At 37.3% G+C, this 24,117-nt stretch overlaps 2 protein-coding genes across 3 annotated transcripts in view; one reads left to right on the top strand and one right to left on the bottom strand.

Moving 5' to 3' along the window:
* LOC139724599 (ATP-dependent RNA helicase DHX58-like) overlaps window positions 1–2,580 on the bottom strand; it is a 29,974-nt gene extending 27,394 nt beyond the window's left edge. For both annotated transcript variants that reach the window (XM_071635732.1, XM_071635733.1), the window contains exon 1: window positions 2,243–2,580. In XM_071635732.1, coding sequence (XP_071491833.1) covers window positions 2,243–2,387 — 145 coding nt within the window. In that variant the 5' untranslated portion in view covers window positions 2,388–2,580. The remainder of the gene's footprint in view (window positions 1–2,242) is intronic.
* Window positions 2,581–7,459: 4,879 nt separating this feature from the next.
* LOC139724577 (dynein regulatory complex protein 1-like) lies at window positions 7,460–23,803 on the top strand. Its single transcript, XM_071635708.1, has 17 exons — window positions 7,460–7,575; window positions 10,707–10,797; window positions 11,924–12,036; window positions 12,899–13,082; window positions 13,700–13,837; window positions 14,244–14,453; window positions 15,317–15,456; window positions 16,207–16,341; window positions 16,917–17,066; window positions 17,340–17,628; window positions 18,606–18,695; window positions 19,400–19,495; window positions 20,090–20,188; window positions 20,600–20,772; window positions 21,789–21,845; window positions 22,589–22,684; window positions 23,641–23,803. Exons 1-17 carry the CDS (start codon window positions 7,460–7,462, stop codon window positions 23,801–23,803), a joined length of 2,340 nt encoding a protein of 779 aa, XP_071491809.1.
* The last annotated feature ends 314 nt before the right edge of the window (window positions 23,804–24,117 follow it).

Here is a 24,117-nt window from a genome sequence, read left to right as displayed (position 1 = left end):
AAATGATTAGTGAAATCATCGTGATCCCGCCGGGTGACAGTAGCGTAAAAATAGTTGAATAACGCATGTTAACCTACTTAATCGGTGTTCAGAAAAAAAAAAACACCCGCATTTATTAGTTTGAATAGATCTTGAATTGTTCATTGTCATTTAACAAATGATGATTTAGATATGAGTGTGTATCATTAAAGCAGAAATAATTAGTGAAATAATCGCGATCCCTCCGGGTAACAGTAGCGTAAAAATAGTTGAATAACGCATGTTAACCTACTTAATCGGTGTTCAGAAAAAAAAAAACCAAAACACGCATTTATTAGTTTGAATAGAACTGGATTTGTTCATTATCATTCAAGAAATGATAATTTAGATATGAGTGTGTATCATTAAAGCAGAAATATTTAGTGAAATAATCGCGATCCCGCCGGGTGACAGTATAGCGTAAAAATAGTTAAATAACGCATGTTAACCTACTTAATCGGTGTTCGGAAAAAGACACAAACGCATTCAACAGTTCAAGAACGGATGTATACAAAACGCGAAGAGATTTTCGGAAAAAAATAAAGAACGCATTTTTGATCCCTTCGGGCGCAACATGAAATTATCGAATTTCCGCTGGGCACCAACAGCGTAAAGTACCTCGACAGCAATTTATGGTAAACAACGCATGTATGTTACTCTAAAATTATCGCGATCTCGCCAGGTGACAGTAGCGTAAAAATAGTTGAATGACGCATGCTAACCTAAATCAGAAAAAGAAACAAACGCATTTATTAGTTTGAATAGATGTGGGTTTGTTCATTATCACAATTTTAACACTGTATTTCACAATGATTTTCTTTCTTTCAGAATGGTCTTCCAGGTACAGATTTGCGTAAAAAGGATCTCAACCTTCCACATTCAATCCTGTCGCATATTTTTCAACAACGGATGTACAAAACGCGAAGAGATTTTCGGAAGAAAATAAAGAACGCATTTTCAATCCCTTCGGACGCAACAATCATACATTGTACAAGATTACAGCCGAATTGATTCATGAAATCATCGCATTCCCGCGGGGCACTAACAGCGTAAAAATACCTCCCAAGTTACGGTAATGAACGCCTGTATGTTACTCTATTTGCGCTGGTGTTTAGAAAAATATCTGCGAGGAGTTTATTACGAAAACGGTCTTAATACGAGAAACCACAAATTTGACAAACTATTTTTCCCTTGTTGATAAGAGAAAACAAATACCATTTTAACAAATATCTTGAAAAAAAAGAAGATTTTTCCTGACTTTCCAGAAGAAATTAATGGATTCCCTGACTTTCCCTGACTTTTTGCTTCTGGAAAAAGTATTTTTGAATTCCCTGACATGTACGAGCCCTGGGCCCCGTCTTATAAAGCCTTCAAATCAATCACAGGTCCCCGAATCAATCGCAACTTGCATTGCAGCTCACAAGAAATTTGTACAGAAGTCGCGACGGCGCGCGGCGCGGTCTCTGAGATCAGGGGGGCGTTTCATGAAAGGTCTTGTCGGATGAAATATCTGACAAGTCAATTATATCCGACAAGTTTTGAGAAATTCTCTAGTCTGATTGGCTGATTTCTCTGAACTTGTCGGATATAACTGACTTGTCAGATATTTTATCCGACAAGACCTTTCATGAAACGCCCCCCTGGTCGGGCTATTAAACGACAGAAGTGAACTAACTAGTGTAGAAAACTGCGTGAAAACAAAAGGGAAAACTTTCTCTCTCTCCCTCTCTCTCGATCTCACTCGAACATGACGAGGCATATCGCTTCATTCGTGTAAATTCAAAATAACATGAGAAAACAAACAAACAAACAAACAAACAAAAAATCCATGCGACAGTTTAGTGCGTGCAAACCGGTAATCGTATAAGGGGAGTGTTCCTGTTTGGAACTGCAGGCTATATATATTCCACTTATCCGCTGATAGCGGACCGCAACGCGGAAGAACGCATTACAGTGCGATTATCATATTTTGGTTTGTTTAGCACATGTGTGTTCCTTTTTTTTCTCTAATAGTATGTTTTGCACACATCTATCTTAGTTGAAAATGAACATAACTAAATGATAAGCAATAGTTGTTATAATCGTGTAATAATGTATTGGCTTTTGTAGCTTGTTTTGGATGAATCCGCACTTTCCCATTCACTTTGCTTGAGAAGTGGATGGATATGATCTGTCACAGTTAACCTGTCAGACTGGCATTGTTGAAACACAAATGAATCCTCACCTTTCTCAGGACCCGTGAACATCTGAGACATGTAGGGTAGGACATCGTTGGGGTCCAAAACCTCCAACAAGACTGGTTTGTAGACTACCGTTACTACTTGGATGTTCCGTTCTCCGTCCTGCTCTCCTCCTTCCAAATCAGCCATACTTCAAGTTGATTCCGCGTATCTTTTCCGTAGTCGTGTATTACAGTGCTAAAACCTCAGCCTTGCTCACACCGAATGACTTGGCCAAGTTTGTGGCTCAGTAAGATTGTTCCTCTGGTTTTCTCCTATATATAGACACTGGGATGCCTCTCTCTACTCAGTCAAAATAGTATTTCTAGGCACTGCTGGTATGATATAGTTTGCACGAGTTCGTATAATTCCACTCGAGGTTCCCTCCCCCCCCCCCTTATTTTCTACAATAGCAATGGAGCTGGCAAATGTCATCATGTTGTCGGTTGGTTCAACAACTGCAATGTACATAAGTTAAGCCAATCAGTTGTAGCGAACTATACTGTCTGTGCAGTAGCCGCTTTTTGGGATTCCCACAGCTGTGGACGTGGGGAAAATGGCAATTCCCCACGCTTACTATATTTCGCAAGAGCACACAGATCGCTCACAGCATTACAACACAGGTGAAATAGCCGCTGCACTCTGCAAGTCAACAATGCAATCATGGAATGAGTCACATGGAATATAGCCCACATAACGCAACAGCAGCATAATCAATGAGAAAAGTTTTCATTTTTTTTTATTTGTTTTTGATTATGGGGAAGATACAACTTATCGCTGCCTCTCTCCCTCCGTCTTTCTCCCTCTCCCTCATTTCTTTTTCCTCCCTACGGAGTCACACTGAATTAAAACACAGTCCTGCTGTGGCATATTTATTTATTTATTTATTACACGAATTCGACATGAATATTGTTTGAGAGGGGGTACTGTTCTTACACCATTTCATATACCTGATTTGTTTTGTTCTGTTTCTTTGACGTGTCGGTTTTAAGATAATATCTCCTGCATATATCCAGTAAGATTTATGTCGGGGAACAGATTTTGCTGGCTGAATTTATTTTGTAGGATACCACTGAGCTTACATGGCTCGCCAGTGCAGTGCCACTTAATTAGCTTATCCTTGAAGATGAGGATCACTGTCTGAACTTTAATAAAACACTTCACATGCAAATGGAGCTAAATACAAAAGTAGAATATGTTGAATTGCTAATTGAAATTAGCAGGACTGGAAAGGAAAGAGGTTACAAAAAAAAAACTTCACAGATCTAACGAAAAAAAAGGTCCATGAAAATGATGGCAACTATGAATGCATTATAGTCGCTCACTATTGATATGCTGTACTAGACCTAAAACACAAGAACAGGTACAGTGACAGAGATGTATAATCTATTGACATTCCTGCGCCGACATGGCTTGAAAATCTGCCAAATTATTGATATTAGGAACAATAGGACATTCTCTAGGTTCAAGAAAAAAAAAATCCTTGAAAATTATGGCAAATGAGCAGTACGATATTCGATAGGTTCAAGGTTAAATAATTAAAACAAAGCTCTAACAAATTAAAGTGAACTAAGTTTTGGACACCATTGCCATTGAACATTTTACAAAAGAGTGATTTTCTGACCAAAGATTATGAGCCTAAACATCACACATTCTTGTGTGTTCTATGTGGCGTGGATGCGTGTATGTGTGTGCATTCGTGTGTTTGTGGTCTTCATTTTCTTATCTCTTTGCATAATAAATTCGAATGATGTTCATGATAGGCCTACACTCATTGATATGTTGTAAATTTAAAGAGATGATACTCTACATTGGTTGAGTTGAGTATTCAGCTTTTAACTTTTTGCGAGATAGGCCTACTATAGAAACCCCCTTATCAAATGTTAAAGAGCAAGCAATAAGAGAAATTCAAAGTTTATTTGATTTTTAAAAAAAAAATCAATTTTGAAATGGTTGATGTCAAAAAATAAAATAAAACAAAGCAATCATAAGGAAAGGTGGGTCCCACATTTTATTAGGATCGCTTTGTTTTTGATATCTCAGGCATTTCAAAGCCAATTGTTATTAATTGCAATCATTTTGAATTCCTCTTATACATGCTCTTTCATATTTCATGAGGTTTCTCTTTATCTTAAAATGTAACTTTGACAATTATCCTGTATGTTTGTTTTGTATTTTATTGTACTGTATCATATTGTATTAGTTCAGTCGTTGTTTTGTTTCCTGTATCCTGTTTCTATCATAATGTATTGTTGATTTTGTAACGACTTCTAATCTTAGTTCTGTTTTGCGTACATTTTGATATATATATATATATATATATATATATATATATATATATAATATGTTTCATTCAAAACTGTGATTTTAAACTATATTTTAAAGGAAATCCCCATTTCCAAGCCCTACCCTCGGCTTTTGCGTGATTTCCTCCTTTGACTCACACATCTATGCAAATATTTTATATGTGATTTTATGAAATGAATAAATTGAATTGAATTGAATTGAAAATTGAATTGAAAATCATAAAACGTTGGGAAACCTGAAGCCCTGTCTCAACAAACTTATGAATATAGGTGATTATTATCCCTCTAACTCGTCTAATGTATGGACTTGTGTAGCATTTTGGTATTTGATTAATAGTCTCGTGACTGGTCTGATTGATAATTGATATTAATTATGACAGATGACTTAGTTTTTGTCACCTGACATTATAGTGACTGTTGTCCACTGTGTCACCGAATCCCAGCTCTAATTGTATTTTGTATGGAGTGCCCTCACAAACCCTGGCTTCTGAAGGGGCCCTTCAAAATCATAATTTTGTAACTCGTGAATTTTATCTAACATTGATTTATGTAATATCTGATATATCCTTGATTTTTGGTTTTCAATAAATTGGTTTTCAATAAATTGAAATTGAAAATGAATTGAAACATGAAAGTATAAGGGCGCAACCCATAGAGTATAACAGTGAAAATTTATACTATATAGGGGCGCATCTTGAAGCGGCCTATTATATGCTCAATCGCCATGAAATTAATGTCACATAACATCATGTCAACCAGTGTGCCTATAGGCTGACGAGCAAACAAGCAAGCAAAGAAAAAAAAAAAGAAAAAAAAAGGGGGGGTCCCACGTCCCCACATTTAAAGGACAAGTCCACTTTCATATACATGGTTTGAGTGAATGCAGCAGTATTTGTACAACACAATCCCATCAGTGAAAGTTTGGGGAAAGTCGGACAATATTAATGTTCAAAAGTTATGAATTTTTAAAGTATCTGCTCAGTCACTGCTAGATGATAAGACTACTACAGTGTATGATGTCACATGTGTAGGCTCTACAACGATATAAGGAAGATATAAAGAGAATTTCATAAAATATTACTTTTTGCAAAAAGTGCACATATCCTCAACACGTTACTGACGTATGTTAAGCCAAGGGTAATATTATTCCCCTTGCCTTCTGAAAGAGGGAAGTTAAGTGTTCCTTTTTTATGCGAAAAAAATGAAATATCTTGAATTTTCCTTTTACTTTCTTTATACCGTCGTACCCAAACAACATCTCAAGCTGTAGTAGTCTTCTCATTCAGCAGTGACTAAGCAGAAACTTCAAAAATTTCATAGTTTTTAAACGTATTGTCCGATTTTCCTCAAACTCTTGCTGATGTGTTCTATCAATATTGCTGCATTTTACTTCACTCAATTCACATGTCTATAAAGGTGAACTTGTCCTTAAAGGACAAGTTCACCTTCATAGACATGTGGGTTGAGTGAATGCAGCAATATTAGTAGAACACATCAGTGAGAGTTTGACGAAAATCGGACAGTCCGTTCAAAAGTTATGAATTCTTGAAGTTTCTGCTCAGTCACGGCTGGATGAGAAGACTACTATAGCTTGTGATGTCACATGTGTACAACGATATAAAGAAAGAATAAAGAAAAATCAACATATTTTTCACTTTCCTCGCATAACAAGAGAATACTCGTCTTCTCTCTTTCAGAGGCAGGGGGAATGATATTACCCTTAACGTACGTCAGTAACAAGTGGAAAAAAAAATTTGCACTTTATTCAAAAAGTAAAGTTTTGTGAAATTCTCCTATATCGTTGTACGCATGTGACATCAAACACTGTAGTAGTCTTCTAATCCAGCAATAACTGCGCAGTTACTTTAAAAATTCATAACTCTTGAACGGATTGTCCGATTTTCCCCAAATTTTCACTGATGTGTTCAATATTGTTGCATTCACTCAGTCCACATGTATATGAAGGTGAACTTGTCCTTTAAACATGCTGTCCAATCGGCTAACGAGGAAAAAAAAAAGGACATAAGAAATAAGAGAAAATAAAAATAGGTTCTAGAAATAAATTGTAGTAAAACAACGCCTTCACAACTTTTTATTGTCAATTTCGTCGACAAATCACGGTATTACCTGACAAAGTAACTAACAAACCTAAGATACATGTACCACCATAGAGTTGGATACAGAGCTCTATGGATATAACCACAGTACACTAAACACGTAGAGATTTCCTTCCAAAAATATGCTAGAATTATACTACAAACAGACAAATTATGCCTAGCATAGGACCTAATGCTAGGCGCTGAAGCGTCTAAAATCATGCCAGAAAGCATAATATGCAAACTCTGACAACATAGGCAACAACACTGAGTACCAAATTAATGGTATCACGGGTAACCAAAAATTTCCCTGTCAGTTATTCACTCCGAGGTATTACAGTAATTGTCTCTTAAATTGGCAACAAAGGTACTGAGGAACTTTATTCGATAACTTCAGTTTTTAAGCTCACGTTATTATAATCTTATAAAAAAAATCTTGATAAGCACCTTTTTATCATTAAATAATATAGATAAAAAATAAAGAATTATTTTTAAGGAAAAAAAGTAATCAAAACTTTATTCAAAACCAGAATAATAAAAACTTTGAATAGTAACATACTGGGCGAGCCTATAGCTTGGTGCATAGCAACATGTTGTATATACCGTGCACATTGATCCTTGTGCATTGTACTGCGTGTACGTACGATACGTATTAATACATGCCGCCCTATTTGGATACACAGTCGACTCGACGACTACGCATACGGCTCACACTGTCGCAGTACGACAGGGGACCCTCGGTACATGACTAAGCCACTACCAGACGCACTGCTGTTTGTTAATCAGCACGTTACTTGTGCATTTTCGTTTTAAAATCAAAATGAGTACCCACGATGAAGAAGAAGAAACTGGACCTTCTGTAGACTCCAACGATCCAGAAGAACGGATAGCTGCAAGGAGGCTTCGCATAGCCAAACGAATCGAGATCGCGAGAAGGTAGGCAGCCGGCAGTACCGCAGCGGTGCAGCTGTACTGTGCAGTGTCACGTCACGGGGCTGAAGGACGTTAACTGCACTCAAATGACTGTGTTGTTTTGTCCTTATCTTTCAAACGTGTGCTAAATTCACACCTAAATTTACTAAATTCACTAGTACTAGTAGATTCTAAGGACCGGGATCTAAAGATAACTGTACGAATAATTTTCAAGATCCATCTAGAGTTCTAAATCTGGAGTAGCGGCTACGTACAAAATAACCCTAACCCCGGGCCCGGCGGTACAGGTTGGGCCGGGGTCGCTGGTGCAGTTACTAACGTTAGAAGTTGTAGAACCCCATCTCGTGCCTAACCCCACCCTAGTCGAGGCTAGTACGGTAGGGCCTACCGGTCTAAATGTGAGTTATTGATATTTGTTACATGGCCTGTAATAATACATGTCAGTTCGGGAAACCCACTCACAAGGGGGGCCCCTCCTTATAATATAAGTAACCCGTCCCCCTTATAAGTAACCCCGTCCCCCTTATAAGTAACCTCCGGGGCACCCCTTATAAGGAGTCTCCACGCTTGAGTGCAGACGTGGCGACTGAGTACGAAAGTCTCCGTACTCAGTCGCCACGTCTGCACTCAAGCATTGCCGCGCCTGGCGACACTCACGCCAGTAATCGCTAGCATTTCAGCATTCGCATGGGTCGTTTGACATCGCATTTAAATCCATGATTTTAGATATGATGCCTCAAACCGATTTTGCTCAAATTTCGTGAGTAACTAGGAAACTTGTGAAGCTTTATGGACATAATCAAGCGAATTGCCGCAGTCCTTTCATTTTCGCGTTGCATTGCAAAAAAGCGTGGAGACTCCTTATAAGGGGTGCCCCGGGGGTTACTTATAAGGGGGACGGGTTACTTATAAGGAGGGGCCCCCCTTGTGAGTGGGTTTCCCGAACTGATGTAGAAACCATACTAGAAAGTTCCTATTATGGGACTAAAAGTTTACAACAGTAACGTTACAAGTTGTTGATGTGTGTACCGGTACAGTGGTTGAAATTGAAATTGTAGACCCTACTTTATTGTCATAAATAGAGTAAAACAACCAATTTTCGGTAGGCCTCCAAAATCCGGACACTTGACTTATCACTTATCACGATTGAGCCAGCAAATTCAACTGTCACAACACATGCATATCACATCGTTTCACATGCTGGCACACTTGTTCACCACAGGAAGTGCCCGAGTCGCCTCCAAAAATCCATCTAGACGCTCTAAAATCCCAAATTTTGACGTCGGAAACACGAATTCGCTGCCACTTTTCCAAAGCACGCGCGAATTATATCTAGGTCCCTTGTAAAGAATCGGGGTCACCGAAAAAAGCGAAAAAAATTGAAAAAATTACGCCGTTCCGTTGTGAGATTTTTCACTTATTGCAAGCTCAGAGTGTGATGGTATCCTCAAAAACACAAAAGAAAAACAAAATCTCCATACGTGACGATGCAGGAAATAAATGTACACTGTACAGGGGTTGAATGCAAGTGCAGAATCCCCGAAATTTGGACACGAACGGGCGCCGCAACATCCCTGATGCAACCTTGCGCCAACTAGGCATAGCATGTGCTCATTTTTCAGCGGCCTTGTATGCGTATTGACATTGCGCGCATGTCTGAATTTTGGGGAATTGACAAGGTGATAATATTTGGGGATTCTGTGAAATTTTATGATAATGTATTTAACAAACCGTTTGGGAAAAAGTAGGTTGATATATTTACATGTAACATACATTTTTGTAGAGTGTTATTTGAGTTGAACAAATATTGCAAAAAAGCTTAAAAGTCCGAAAATTGGTGGTTTTACTCAAATTCCTATCTGGAGCGCAAATTATCACACACAGACAGCAGAGCTACCAAGTCTCACGCATTCTGCGTGAGACTCAAGCATTTAGGGTCTGTTTCAAGATCTCACGCACGGCACCCATTTTTCTCATGCATCTGGTGAAGTCTGCAATTTGGGCCAAAAATAAGGAGCATAGCTCAAAGGATTAGTGATAGTTGCAATTGAAGGTATATTTCCCTTTTGCCTTTCAAAATTAGTGAAAAATAGTCACTTACATGTAAGTATGCACCAGATCGCATCATTAAGAGCTAATAATTCAAAAAAGCTCCCTACCATGGGAGGGGGACACCCTCCTCGTTCGCGTGCACATGCGCGCGAGCGCCGAGACGCCGAGTCATAAAAATCTCTCTCATAAAAGTTTTTTGAACTTGGCATCTCTGAGACAGAAGCAGACAGACACATTTTTCTACTAACTTCTGCCAACTTGCCATATCTACATTGTACATTACATGTATATTCTACGGTACGGTCATTGGGTAAATTTTAACTTCTGGGTCCCGATTTTAAGTTAACTTTGTTTGCCAAAGAGTGATACAAAATGTATGTCACATATTGTGTATGACTATGAGATGGCTAACTTTTCACTTTCAGCTTGTACAATGTCAGTGTGCAGCGTAAACATCAGAGTCAATGTCAATATCAACGCTTCCCAAATATGAATTTGGCTCAAATTTATGTGAGTGACAGGAAGAATGCTATCTGAGTGTGATATCTAGTGGAGAACCTGGAAAGTAGGAATTAGTCTCTACACAGTTTTATAAGCATTCATGCATGGCTACAGTACAGGTTACTCTGTATCATGTATGGAGACTCTTTCGATTTAGCATGACAAAAAATGATCTTTGATCTCTTTCTGGAGCTTGTAGAAATTGAAGCGGAAACAAATTGTGTACTGAGGATAAGAGGTCAACATTTGTGTGGATTATGTCTTGGTTGCTGCAAGAATTGTTGAGAAAATTACTGTACACAAATGGAATCATCTCCACAAAAGGAGGCAGAAGTACTCACAGTTGTGAAATTTTGACACAGATATTGTATCAGTACCACAAGAATATGAGTTATAGTGATTCTCTCTCTTTCTTTGATTGATTAACATCTAGAAAAAAAAATGTTTACAAAGGTTTGTAGATCTTGCTTTCATACTGGGTTGACATAAGTGTAGAAAATGACTGATGACTCTTTTTGGTTACCGGTACTGGGAGTTGTCTGTCAATTTTCATGACTAATATTGATTTCATTTCTCATCAGGGAAAAGCTTGGTGAAGATCCCAGTGCAAAGAAGAAAGAGGACAAAGAAGAACAAAGCAAAAGCAGAAAGCAAATCGAAGAAAGCAGACAGGTGAAAATTTTTGTACTGTATGTTTGTCTCTAATGCCATCCTGGCATAAATAATAACATTCATACATACAGTGTACATGTACAGTATGTACAATGAACTGTAGCTACTTGTGGATAGAGGCAATTCTTGTTGATCCCCATGCAATGTCTTACTCTTAGAAACCTGAATAGTGTACCTCTTGTCAACCACTTGCCACCAGTAATATTTTCCATTATTTGCCAAGTATAGGTGACTGCTGAAAGATTAGGGCACTGCTGCAAACCAATTAAAAGTACTGTAGAGAGCTTTCAAAATGCTGTCATACATACTAGTCCTGGTAGCTTGTGTAGTAAATGATGCACTGTAGCATTGTAATTTCCTGTGTAGCAGAGGATGCAGTGTACACTGTAGCATTGTGATGGCTATTGTCTAAGACACTTTTAAACTTTACTGGCTCAGCTCTATAAAATTGATGTTCAAATTAATGAAGAAATACTCAAGCATACTTATAAATATTTTGTAAAGTTTATGCTTTTGTCAAGATATTATATGTAAAGTACTTCTGCAAATATGAAGAGAAAGAAAAAATCACTGTGGTTCTAAACCATATTTGACATAGCTAATTCTCTTGATAGCACTCAGTTTTTTTCAGAAAAAAAAAATTAATTTAAGATACTAAGTGATTTCCAACATAAAGTGAATGCTCTTTTCATAAACATACTTTTTACATGAATACTAAACAGCCTTTTTTTTCACACTTTTGTTTTGTTATTACAAAATTTAGCAGTTAAGAAGCCAGGTATTCAATTATGGCATGAAAAGCACTCATCGTGGACATCACATACGAAAATGCCATTGAATAAAGTTTATCAGTACATTAGTTACTCTCTGCAACTCATTATAAGATGAGAATTACCAAAACCCTCTCCATTGTTTATCAGCTACAGCTGTATGTAGGATTGCACTAAGACTTCTTGAGAACATTGTAGACAGATCTGGGATAAAAGCAAAATTACATAAAGTCTTGTAAGGAAATGTCCCCCAGAGTAGTCAAGTAGAGAATTTGATTCATTATTACAAATTATGTTTACGCAGTACTCTCCTATTCTTCCTTGTAATGTTAATGAGATTTATTTTGTCAATGTAGAGAGTGACCAAACTTCAAGGCCATGGGACTGAGCTGGTTACCAATGTCAGAGTGGCAGCAGACTCCAGGGAGGCACAGAGACGGACTGAGGAAGAGGAATCTCAGAGACAAAGGTTGGTACATGTTGTGATAGTTGTTACAAGCTACTGAAATCCTTGTGTCTGATTGGCTGAGAGCAAATTTGTCACAGAAATTTGGCAGTTGTCACTGATAACAAGTTTTATAAAACGGGACCCTGGGTCAGAACAGCAAAAAAAAAAAATGAATAAATAAAAAATAAATAAATAAGAATAAAAATAAATAAATAAATAAATAAATAAATAAATAAATAAATAAATAAATAATAAATAAACAAATAAATATACACATTGTTACATGCAATATGATGTACACCTTTAGTATCACCCATCACCACACTTTCTCATGAAAGTTGAAGATATCAAACACAAGAAAAGTGAAAATTAGAAAAGTTTCTGTTTTTTTTTTCTTCAAAGTTGACATTCTGATGTCATTGCTACATCTTTATGGAATTTCTAGATTACCGGTAGTGTATATTAGTGAAGCATTTGTCATTGGTGTTTTGAGTTGATGATGTGGTTTTTTTTTTTCACTACCTAATATCTTTTATATGCTGCCATGTACAGTATAATATCTTGTGATTTGACAGTAGTCTTGATTTGATGTGACTGAACATGCCATGTATATTATCTTGTGATTTCACAAAGATGTAGTCTTGATTTGATGTGACTGAACATGCCATGTATATTATCTTGTGATTTCACAAAGATGTAGTCTTGATTTGATGTGACTGAACATGCCATGCATATTATCTTGTGATTTCACAAAGATGTAGTCTTGATTTGATGTGACTGAACATGCCATGTATATTATCTTGTGATTTCACAAAGATGTAGTCTTGATTTGATGTGACGACATGCCATATACAGTATGTTATCTAATCTTGTGATTTCACAGAGATGAGAAGCTGGAGGCGGAGGCCAAGGCTGGTATGGAGCGTTTTGAAGAGATCACTAAACGTTGGGAGCAAGCCAATGGACGTGACATCCCTCAGGAGCTGCATGAGATCTTGATGCAGCAAAAAGCTCTCTGTGATGGGATGATAGATGAGAAAAATAAACTCATCAATGATTTTCAGATGGTGAGACGATTTGCTACATTAGTTATAGTGGTTTTAGTGGAAAATATGTGTGTATATATCAATGTTTTGTTTATTTGTTTTTTCCTTTTGATTCTTTTGTAGATTTCTAGGGTCATCATTCTAACCCTACTAGATCAGTTGTAGTATTCTAAAATCACAAATCAATTCTTTCTAAGCTCTCAACCAACCATTCCCTTGTTTCAACTTATTTCAAGATTTATTGAAATTAGCTGACATTCAGTGACAAAGCAGCACCTGAGAACAGACAACTGTCTTATAATAAACCTGTAAGGCTAAGCTCTCTCTCTCTTGCTCTTGAAATTTTGTTATTACTCTTGAAAATATATTGCAGGACTTACATGTATTAATCCTGCAAACGTTTTTAAGATGAGCCTCCTTTATTCTGGCAAGGAACTGGTGCTGAAATAAATCATATCTCTTTTATTGAGGGAAGAACATGTACTGATTAAGGCATTATTGTGCAAAGTTTGGCTGCTACAAATGAGTCTGCTTTGCTGCAGCTTATTTTCCTGTATTTTATCTCATTTACTGTTACTAGCAATAACAGGTTTTTGTCAACTAAAAACTTATTTTCATTTAATTTTCTTACAATGTAGGAGCTGAAATCTCAAGATGATCAATATGTGAAGGACCTGAAGAAGCAGGCAGAAGACGTTGATCTCATGATAGAAAGAATGGAGGAACAGGTGAAGAATCTCACCAAGGCTTATCGGGATGAAATCAAGCAGATTGAGGTAAGAGCTTAGCAGGTTATATTCATAACACAAAACTCCATTGATCTTATATGATAATGATGCTCAAGAGGTATAATTAATACATGGTGCAGTGAGAGTGCATGAATGAATATGACTGAGGAACATTGATGATATTTCTCAGAACATGACCAGTATTCCTAATACACTTTCAATATTATAAGTTGCTTGCTGTATGAACAATATGTGAATGTACATTATTTTGTAAATGGACATAGCTCTCTTTGTGACTACTGAGAAGCTTATACTGAAATGGATTTGTGTTTGTTTGCACTGTGCTCTTCTGTTTTGTTTTGTTTCATTATGTACATGTAGGTACACAGTGTATTATACACTGTAATTCATTATGTTAATGCTGATCTTCAAATGAAACAAACTTTGTGTGCAGAAAGCCTTTGAGACCGAGCGAGAGGAGCTTCTAGAAAACAACAAGCGAAAATGGGAGCAGTCCATGTCAGGGCGTAGAGACCAAGAACTGGATTACATGCACCAGAGAGAGAAGCGGGTGGATGAATATGAGCAACAGATTCAGCATTTGAGGATCCAGGATGCTGAAGAGTATAATATGGTCAAAATCAAGCTTGAAACTGATGTCCAGGTGAGTTTTAATTGGCTTCATAGTTTGGTGGAATCCTATTGTCAAGTCTATGTTTACTAGGAACAAGAGTTTTCCGCTTGTGTTAGGGAGTGCTGCAGAGACAAACTCTACGTTTTCACAATGAACCTGACCCATCCAGGAATAAGACCAATATACATGTAAATCTCTTCTATATACAAACTCTGTGACAGGTTCAAGTTCCTAAAACATCAAGGAGAATCTTTCTGTGGAAATAAGCTGTGAAGCACTGTGAAGCAAGAGTAATAGATATCAGAAAGTCCAACATTAGCTGCAAATCAAGACAGGTCACAACCCATATGGCAGTCAATGGCACAATATCACCCACCGTGGCATTAGCTTGGATGCCGATATCGGGATTGTTGTGGTCACAATAACCTTCAGGCAGCATCTGTGCATGTACAGAGATTTTGTAAAAGCCCCAAAAATGGTGAAGATAATTAACTTGTGCTTATTGATTTCAAGATCTGTGTGAAGTATCGAGACTGTGCTGTGTTGAGAAGAAAAATATAATGTAATGCGGTTTTTGATGAACTTCAAATTCAGGCAAAATTATGCACAGATGAGAAGATTTCATTTAAAATTTGGCAGATGATGCTAAAATTACATTTTAGAACTGGTGCCTTTTGGTAGTTTGATTGAATTAAAGTAACTTGAACAGTGAATTTACTGTATACCTTTAGAATCACTTTTTGATAATCAAAAGTGATTCCTGCAGTGATTACAAAGTGTGATGGGGGTAACTAGATTGATTATGTGAACAAGCAGTCAATGCAGCAGGTCAAAAATTAAGAATTAGTGTGGTGTGTCGTCCAACTGTCTGATTGTCCTTTCTCTATGTGTAGGTGCTGGAACAGCAGCTACAACAGATGAAAGCCACATACCAGCTGAACCAGGAGAAACTGGAATATAACTTCCAAGTCTTGAAGAAGAGGGACGAGGAAAACACCATCACAAAGTCACAGCAAAAACGCAAAATCACAAGGTACGTAAGAATTATTGGTTGATGATTCTGTGAAGGGTTTTCTTTCACTTTGAAGGACTTGGGTGGATAAACAGTTGCAGTAAAGAAACAACCAACCTTAGCTTTTAAGTGCTGTACAAGAGATATCTGAAGCTAAGCCAGAAATAATGCAGATTCCCTAGCAGTGAGGATTATGTGTAGTTGTCATTATTCTAAGTTTCATTCAACCTTTCCCTCCCTTTCTCAGCTTGTGTGGAGTAAGATTTCAAGTTCATTAGAAAATTAAAAAACCTGTCCAAATATCACAATAACATATTTTCTTAACATGTACAAGCTGCGCTCTATACCTAGAAGTAAAATGAACTGCTCAAAAGGAATTTACCAGACTGTTCCACTTGATCTTTGATATAAAAGCAGGGACTACAACCATTTTAGAAGAGAACAAATTCATTGTTATTGTCAAAGTTCAACCCTGCTGATATCTCCTGGTGAGGTTTTCCATCAATATCTAACATGGTACTACTCAGTTTGTTTTTGCAGCAATGAGAAAGCAAAGCTGAGGTTATAAATATTGAATGAACTTGGTGTCAAGTGAACATGTTTTGCTGATAAAAGTATAATTCAACAGAAAATAACAGGTGCAGGTGAAAGGATCTGTATCTTTCCATTAAAGTAAAGCCTTTCTTTGCTGAAGGCAGATTGTCTGGAATTCTGGATGTCTTGGTCAGACAAGTAGAGAAATAACAATGTCCATTGTTCTCATGACTTCAGACTGCAGGATGTATTAAACAACCTGAAAGTGAAGCTAGCCAAGCAGGAGAAGCAGTACAAGGAGGAGAACCAAGGCTTGGCTGATGATTACAAGAGGATCACTGAACAGTTCAAAGAACTCCAGAAGAAGTCAAAGTGAGATGTTAACATTGCAGCCCATCTCTACTGAGATTACACATTAAATTGTGTATGAGTCTTAGTAGTTCATCTGAAGACAGTTTAAACCTTTGATTTACTCAGTAATTTTCAAATGTAACCTTTGCATAGAAACTCAAATTGAGTTTGAGTGCTTGCATAAAATTGTAAAGTAAGGCTGAATAATTGCATTTGATGACAGGTAACAACTGAGTATCTGTGCAAACCCACAAAGTAAGGCTAACTATTTTCACAAAATGTTTATATTGGTATTCATAGCTCTGCGTCAAGTCTGAAAGTAGAGCTGAGTTTTTGAACTTCATGATATACATATTGACATGAGTGGTGACAAGGGCGGGTTCTGTCCTTAATTCACAGCATAGAATTACTTTGAAGCACTAAAACTTTTTTCTTTTTTTTTTCTAAATCTGAAAGTGGTAAATAGTTGCTTTAAACCGTATGAGAGTGTTTTGAATGGTATCATTGATCACAATTTATGCTACTAATCGGTAGCTGCATGTACACCATTATGAAGGGCATATCTGTGTTACTGTCTCTTGTCTATTCTGTTTCAGGCATTTTCAGGCCACAGACACAAAGAAATTTCATGACATCTGGGTCATGAATGAAGAAGAAGTCAAGGAGCTGGCAGCAAAATTGATGGAACAGGACAGAATCATCTCAGAACAACAACTTGGATTGCCATGGAAACCAGGTGTTGAAATGTGAGTTTGGTTATTCCACTTATGAATTGTAATAGGTAATGTTTAGTCTCTCATTTTTATTTCAGTAGAAAGAGTCAAAAGTGTTTTGGTTTGAAGGGGTTGCTAGTGTAGTCTCAATAAGGTATGTTGAAAAATGCCAGATGTAAGATAGCTGATTGATATAGAGAAGTTGAGCTGCAAATGCACAGTGGACTAGCTTTGAGTATACATTGGCCATTAGGATTCAATGGTAGCATGCAATACTGACAGCTTTGATTATAACTTTTGATGCAGAGAATTCATGGAGAATGAAGGTCCACTGACTACTGAGAGGAGTAAGAAGAAACCTGTGTCTGCTCATGAAGTCTTAAAGGAAGTGATGTCAGAAGGAAGTCAGAGAGATGTAGAAGGTGGCAGTATGACTGGATCAGAGAGGAACCAGCCACTGGGAGAAGAGGAGTGGGGTGAGGATGGCTCCCCCAGGGAGGCAGAGGGGGAAGCGGAGGAAGGCAATGGCAACGAGGTCAACAAACTTTCAGTGAAAACTGTCAAGCAGATCCTGGAGCTCATCTGTGATGAATCGGTGAGTAATGGAGAAAAAAATATTTTTGAGGGATCAGTGAGGAACACAGAGAAAAGTGATTTTTTTTTTTTATGGATCAGTGAATAACACAGAGAACAGTGATCTTTGAGGGATCACTAGCACAAGAGAGAGAAAAAAATGTTTTTAGTGGATCAGTAGTTAATATAGAGAAAAGAAATCTTTGATGGATCAGTAAGTTACATGAGGGAAGGCTGATTTGTGATTAAGTAGTGAAAGACTGAATAACTAAGAACCAATATCGCTGTTGAAGTGAGATTTTTGTTCTTCTTGAAATGTGATGAAATGCAATTTTGATGACAACTGTGATAATTCTGTTGATTTTTTTTTGATTGACTTTGTTGCATGCCACAATGGAGTTCAGTAACATTTTCCATGGAGGAGTGTTCCCAGACAAAGATATTCAGTTATTCACTGGAAGCATGACAGTAGCAGTATAAGATTCAGCAAGCACTTGACACCTTATACAGTCATGATTTAAAGAAAATCTTTGACTTGTGTTTATCTGTAATATGATAATCTTGTCTTTTATAGCACTCCTTTTCTTCATGTTATGTAACAAAATTATGTACTATGTGCTTACTAGAAAAATGTGTGTGTTAGTCTTATGCAAAGGTTTGCATGCATGGTAGGCATGTTCTCTGTTGTAAATGAAGCTGTGGCTTGTAGTGGGTTTAATCAATATTTTCATGCATGATGATCAAAATACATAAGATGCTAAATGTTCTTCACTAATTGCAGTGGCCTGACATGAATGTCTTTATTTGTATTGTGTAAAAGACGGATTCTTGGATAAGGGTAATGGGACACAAAGGTCATGAGGTCATGTGAGAATAAAAGAAGAGGTCAGGAGGTCATATGTTCCTTTGTAGGGGTTATGAAAAAAAATACATTGATGGACTTGGTCATGATGATAAGCTTGTGGTAAACCCAAAGTGTTTTGTAACCTTCTTTTTCAGGGTTTCCTGGTGGAAGCAAAGTTGAATAAACTACTGGCACCGCTGGAGAAGGATGAACGTTGTCTCATGAAACTTGATGCCATCTTTGCTGTGAGTTTCTTTGAGTGGTGTGCTCTTTTCTTGATTTGCCCACTCCAATTGATATATTTAATGAGTCATTGAAATGCAGTCATGCTAATAGCTGTTTTTCCTACTTTGTTATAGTACATGAGAATGTCACTAGTAATAATAATAATGATAATAACCAATATTTTGTATATAGCGCCTTTTCCATATAGACTCAAAGCGCTTTGACAATTTCAGTGAAATATAAGAAATCAACCATATTTACTCAGCAAAACAAACTAGAGAAAGAATGAAAGTAAATTGTTAATGAAGGGCATGGTGAAGGAAAATGTGCATCAGTTGTTTTGAGGTGTAAGTTTTAGGTCGATTTAGAAATAGGGTACTTTTAGAACAAGGAACTGGTGAAAATATGATTTTAGCTTAAACACATGTATGCCTTGATAATTTTTAGTCATTATTGTGATGAATCCAGAAGTAAACTCTTAGTTAAAACTCTTTTTCTTTTCTTTTTTTAAGTGTGTACTATGTGTAGGGCATAACCTTTGGGTATGATCAGTGAAACAAATGTTGTATCAATTGATCACTATGTCTTGTAAGAATGTCAAGAAATTATGGGGGGGGGGGGAGTAGTTTGCCCTAGGCTGTGGTAATTAATATGAAGAAAGCTAATTTGATGTGACATGTACAACAGTTTATGCAATCATTGTCTTGTATTTTCCCACACCTAGGCCCTTGGTATCGAGACTGAAGATGACATTCACAAGCTGGCATCTTACTTTTTGACGTTCATGCACAACAAAGACCAGGAATCAGTGGGAGAGGAGGTAAGATCACTGATGGTATCATACTAAGATCTGCCTTTAACTAGTCAGCTACTAAACAAGTAAAATATTGCAAATATGACTTTAGTCTTACAAAGGACAGAAAGATGTGTATGTATTATTTTCATCCTACTTCAATGCAGCCAGCTAAAATGGCTGGAAGCTGACTGGTGGTCTGCCAGAGATGAGCTTGTATCATTTTCATTTGATTTTGGTATAAAACAAATCTAGATGTATCTCCAGCTTGAAAAATCTCATTCTTGGGATGAATGTAGATTTTTAGGTCAGCTGAGTATATTATGGCAAAGTAACAGCATTCTGTATGGACAGTGTGATGTATGTTGCTCAGCATTACTCTTAATTTGATTTACTGTGGCCATTATATATGAAGTTGTATTCAGTTATGGTTCCTTGCCTGTTGAAATAGGGATGTCTATATTGCTGCAATTGTCATTATTTGTGCAAATTCTTCATTTGTTCACTGTTTATTTACATGTACTTAAAAGAAAACAAGTTGTAAAGAGGATATATTATGTAGTATGAGTATGAATGTATATAATGGTAGATATGAAAATGAGATCTTGTGTGTCATGACAGGCTGGTGGGAACCCTGAGATGGAGGAAGGCGAGTCAGGTGGTGTGTCTGAAAACCAGGATGATGTGGACCATGGGAAAGAAAAGGAGACAGCTATCAGGGTAAGGAGTCTACACCAGCTTTAGATTCATCTTATTCTTTTTACTTGTCTGTACACATGATTAGAATACAGCTTTGGTTTCCACTGATTCCTATTCAGCATAGTCCGTCATGATGGAGAGAGAAAATCATTGAATTTAACCTCATCATGTTTGTCACAAGATAGTAAAGTGATTGATCAGAGGACTAAAGTTGTCTCTTGCTTTCAAAAAGTATCACATGTAAAAAAGAAAAAGAAAAGAAAGTCCAGTGAATCCCAAAAGGACACTTCAAACATGTGTTCCATGCAAGCAATCGTCTGGTTTCATTTTGGCTTTGTATCCTAAGTTATGCAGAACAGAACAAAACTTTTTTTTTCGTATGAGATTGAAGGTGACATTAAAGGTGCACTCCCCATTGTTTGTTTGTGTTAGGATCCAGTTGATGCAGAGGTTGCTGAAATAACAGGCCAAGCTGAAAAGGATCAGGACCAAGGTGAAGTGGAATCCATCAAGTCTACCAAGTCTGATGTGCTGGAACTCATCCATCCCAATGACACTATCAAGGCTCTCAGGATGTTTGTAGAAGAAAACAGGAAACCCACCAAGTGAGTTCAGACCCTGTTACCACCAACTCTAGGGTGTATCATTGTCAGACTCATACTGTTTGTGCAGACCCTGTCACCATCAGCTGTAGGACACAAACTATGTGGGCTATACATACTGCTCAGTGTAGCATCTGAAGATAGAAGCTGATATCAGCACAGTGTGCATCAAATCATGGAAAGCAGCCTTGGCCCCAGTATTGAGGAATTCTGTTTATAGTCCCTCTAGGTCTCCAGACTACTCTAGGTGATTTCCACCAGGATCAAGATGAAATGAGTCTGTTTTATCAACTTTGTATTAAATAATGCTTCTTATTTTGATTTGCATTTTGCTTTCCAATGCAGAAAGAGCCTACTTTATGTCATTGACTTACCTGACATGATTTGAAATAGAAATCAGGGCCCCGTTTCATAAAACTTGTTATCAGTGACAAGTTTTTGTAGTTGTTATAAGCTACTGAAATCCTTGTATCTGATTGGCTTAGAGCGTATTTGTCAGAGTAATGTGGCAGTTGTCATCGATAACAAGTTTTATGAGACGGGACCCTGAAGTCATACTTATAGAATATCAGTCAGATTTCATTGTGACTGACTTTCCATATGGTTTAGCTATGTATATGTTCAAGGAAGAAAAGTTATGATAGGAGAGCAATTTGACAGAGGGGTCTTGTGATATGATGGTGATGATGAAGATGATCCACAGCATTTGTTCACCGTCATTTTACTGTTGTAGAAACATTCAAAGGCACAGACTCCTCCAAGAAAGTTAGCAGTTGAATGCCTGGTGAAAAATGTGATCAAATAGTTGTCAGGCAGATTATTGTAATCTGGGTTATGAAAATCTGTTTACATCCATACAGGCCACTCCCACCTTATAGTGAAATAAAACAGAGAATTATGGGTAGTTCTCAGGATTTGATGAGATTGATATATTTTCATAACACCTTACTTTGTACCATGTTGGTTGAAAATATGTGATTAAATGTTAACACTTGCTGTATCTTGTTTTTCACCTCCAGGGAAAAAGTAAAATACCAGACATTCCGTATAATCTCTGGTGAGGAGAGAGATGACAGGTAAGAATTGATAAGGAAAGAGTACATGTAGTCATACATGCAATATCAGTTATAAAAAGGTCCTTTGGACCGGCAATTTTCTTTCTTTTTACTGAATTTTTACTCCATTGTACGGCTGTAACGACAATTTCTTATTACCATTTTCTATAGCGGGAGTGCAGTGTATACCGCAGTGCAAGCAGGATGTGTGTATTTCCCAAAGAGTCTCAACTATCAGCCTCAGACCTAATAATCAAATCAGTTTGGTGTGATAGTCGTTGAAGTAATCTGCATTTTGTTTGAAAATGGTGCACTCAAACACAAGCTTGTTCTGCTCAGTCAGTATGCAATATTCTGTGAATATGATTTGACCTGGCTATTTTAGAGCAGGATTTCTGGCTTTTTACTTTTTTTAGTTTCAGTAGAGAACACTCACATGGTGTGGAACCAATAATATGTCTGTATCAGTAATGCCAGTAGAAGTGTTGTGTGCTGTCTTTAAACAATTACAGTAAATCACAAACAGCTGTTGATCAATATTGCATCGTAGTGTTTTCTTGCAGACGTCTATAATACAATCAAATTTGTTTGACCAATAGGCTTTCCTTCCTATTAACCATTAAGAAGAGATTACATCATTGTCATTTACTGGTTCATAGTACTATTATGGAAGAGAAATATTTTGAATTTTGCTTGTTAGTTAAATGATACTTAAAGCCTTCTTTACAATTTTGTTTTTCCTTTTTCCATTTTTTTATACTCAGTGAGGATGCTGATTACTGGAAGATGTTTCCATCTGTGATTTCAGAGAAGCAAGAGAAAGTTTGGACAGCCCTGATTGAAGGGTTTGAGAAGTACAGGTGAGATATGGTCTTCTTTCCTTTCCTCTAATATTGCCATAAGGTTATCCAAACTTACAATGAACTCTTTTCCAGGTGAAAATGAGCATTTCACAGCAGCTGCAGCAAAGCAAGTTTATGAATGGTTGAGATGGTTGACAAGTGGGAGACTTGTGACTGTGCATTCAACGTGTCTATGGTTCAATCAGTCCATTCACTTATTCATTATATTTTATTTTTGTATAATTTATTTTTTTTGTTCTTTTCTGTCTTTCACCCCAAATATTGCAAAGATGTTTCTTACAGTTTGTGTGGAATGTTTGACTACACTTGGTTTTTGCTTTTACATATTTCAATTGTCACTTGAAAATGACTGGAGGTAGCTTAATGGAAACATTGTGTGTGTGACCTCACAAAAATCTTAACAAACTTATTTGACTTAAACTAATAAGGCCAAAGAAGATCAAAGGCAGATGTCTAACATTTAATGCAACAGATGAAGTACATTAAAAAGCTTATGAAGCATTTACTGACAAAATATTGGAAAGACCTTTTAGAATTCTCTGTCAAAATACATTTCGCTCCCGACTTGGTTTGCACAAACTGACAGAGAATGGTACCTAATGTATAATTTCAAAGCCAGCCATGTGTCAAAAGTGAAAATTGAGCCCTTAGATTGTCAAATCGATAAGTCTACTCTATCATTTCGGATTAATAGTTTATGCATCAATGTTTACCTCATAGAACAACATCTCTTTTGAATCAAAGCCATTGTTGCTGTAAACTTCAATGAGTAGATACAACATAGTAGCTAATAGTATCATGATGTGAAATGTTGAGATGTGGTCACTAAGACTCTACATGAGTCCCAAAGTATACTTTAGCAGGTGTCTGTGGGAAATGTGTGTTGTGGTGAAATCAGCTTGTCCTGACTGTGTTTTAAAATGCAAACTTTGTATCCTTGTGTTTTATGGTAGTGATGTCCTCCATGAGAGAGCCAAGTTAATCACAGAGACCGATGGACTCCGGCAACAGAATGCAGAGCTTCGTATGCTGCTCCATCAGTACATCAACTCCAGGGTGAACCAGGAGCTGGAGATTCCTCCTACTAGGATCCTCAACCTTGATGTACCTCAGTAGGGTCTGATGGGAGGGAGTGATGGGAGGGACTAGTTGGAGGGGGAAGGGGGAAGGGACCATTGGGAGGGGGAAGGGGGACTCCCTCGGGAGGGAGTACCATCTTTCTGCTGTGATTGATGTGAGATATCCATGACTGTAGACTGTCAAGCAAACATTTCCCCAAGTGTGCCAGATCTCACGTTATAGAATTGTAACATTCTTATCACAAGCAGTATGTCAGCTGGTTTATTTATTTCTACACAAGAACACTCACTGCATTCATTGATTAGAATTCATGCATTTTTATCCAGGTGATGAGAATGACATGAGGCTAG

This window comes from Diadema antillarum, unplaced genomic scaffold (genome assembly GCF_040938485.1).
Source record: "Diadema antillarum isolate AM-2024a unplaced genomic scaffold, OU_Dant_1.0 scf00000223, whole genome shotgun sequence".
Taxonomy (NCBI): Eukaryota; Metazoa; Echinodermata; class Echinoidea; order Diadematoida; family Diadematidae; genus Diadema; species Diadema antillarum.
Note: the sequence above shows the minus strand (reverse complement) of the source record. Positions and strands in the feature narration are given on the sequence as shown.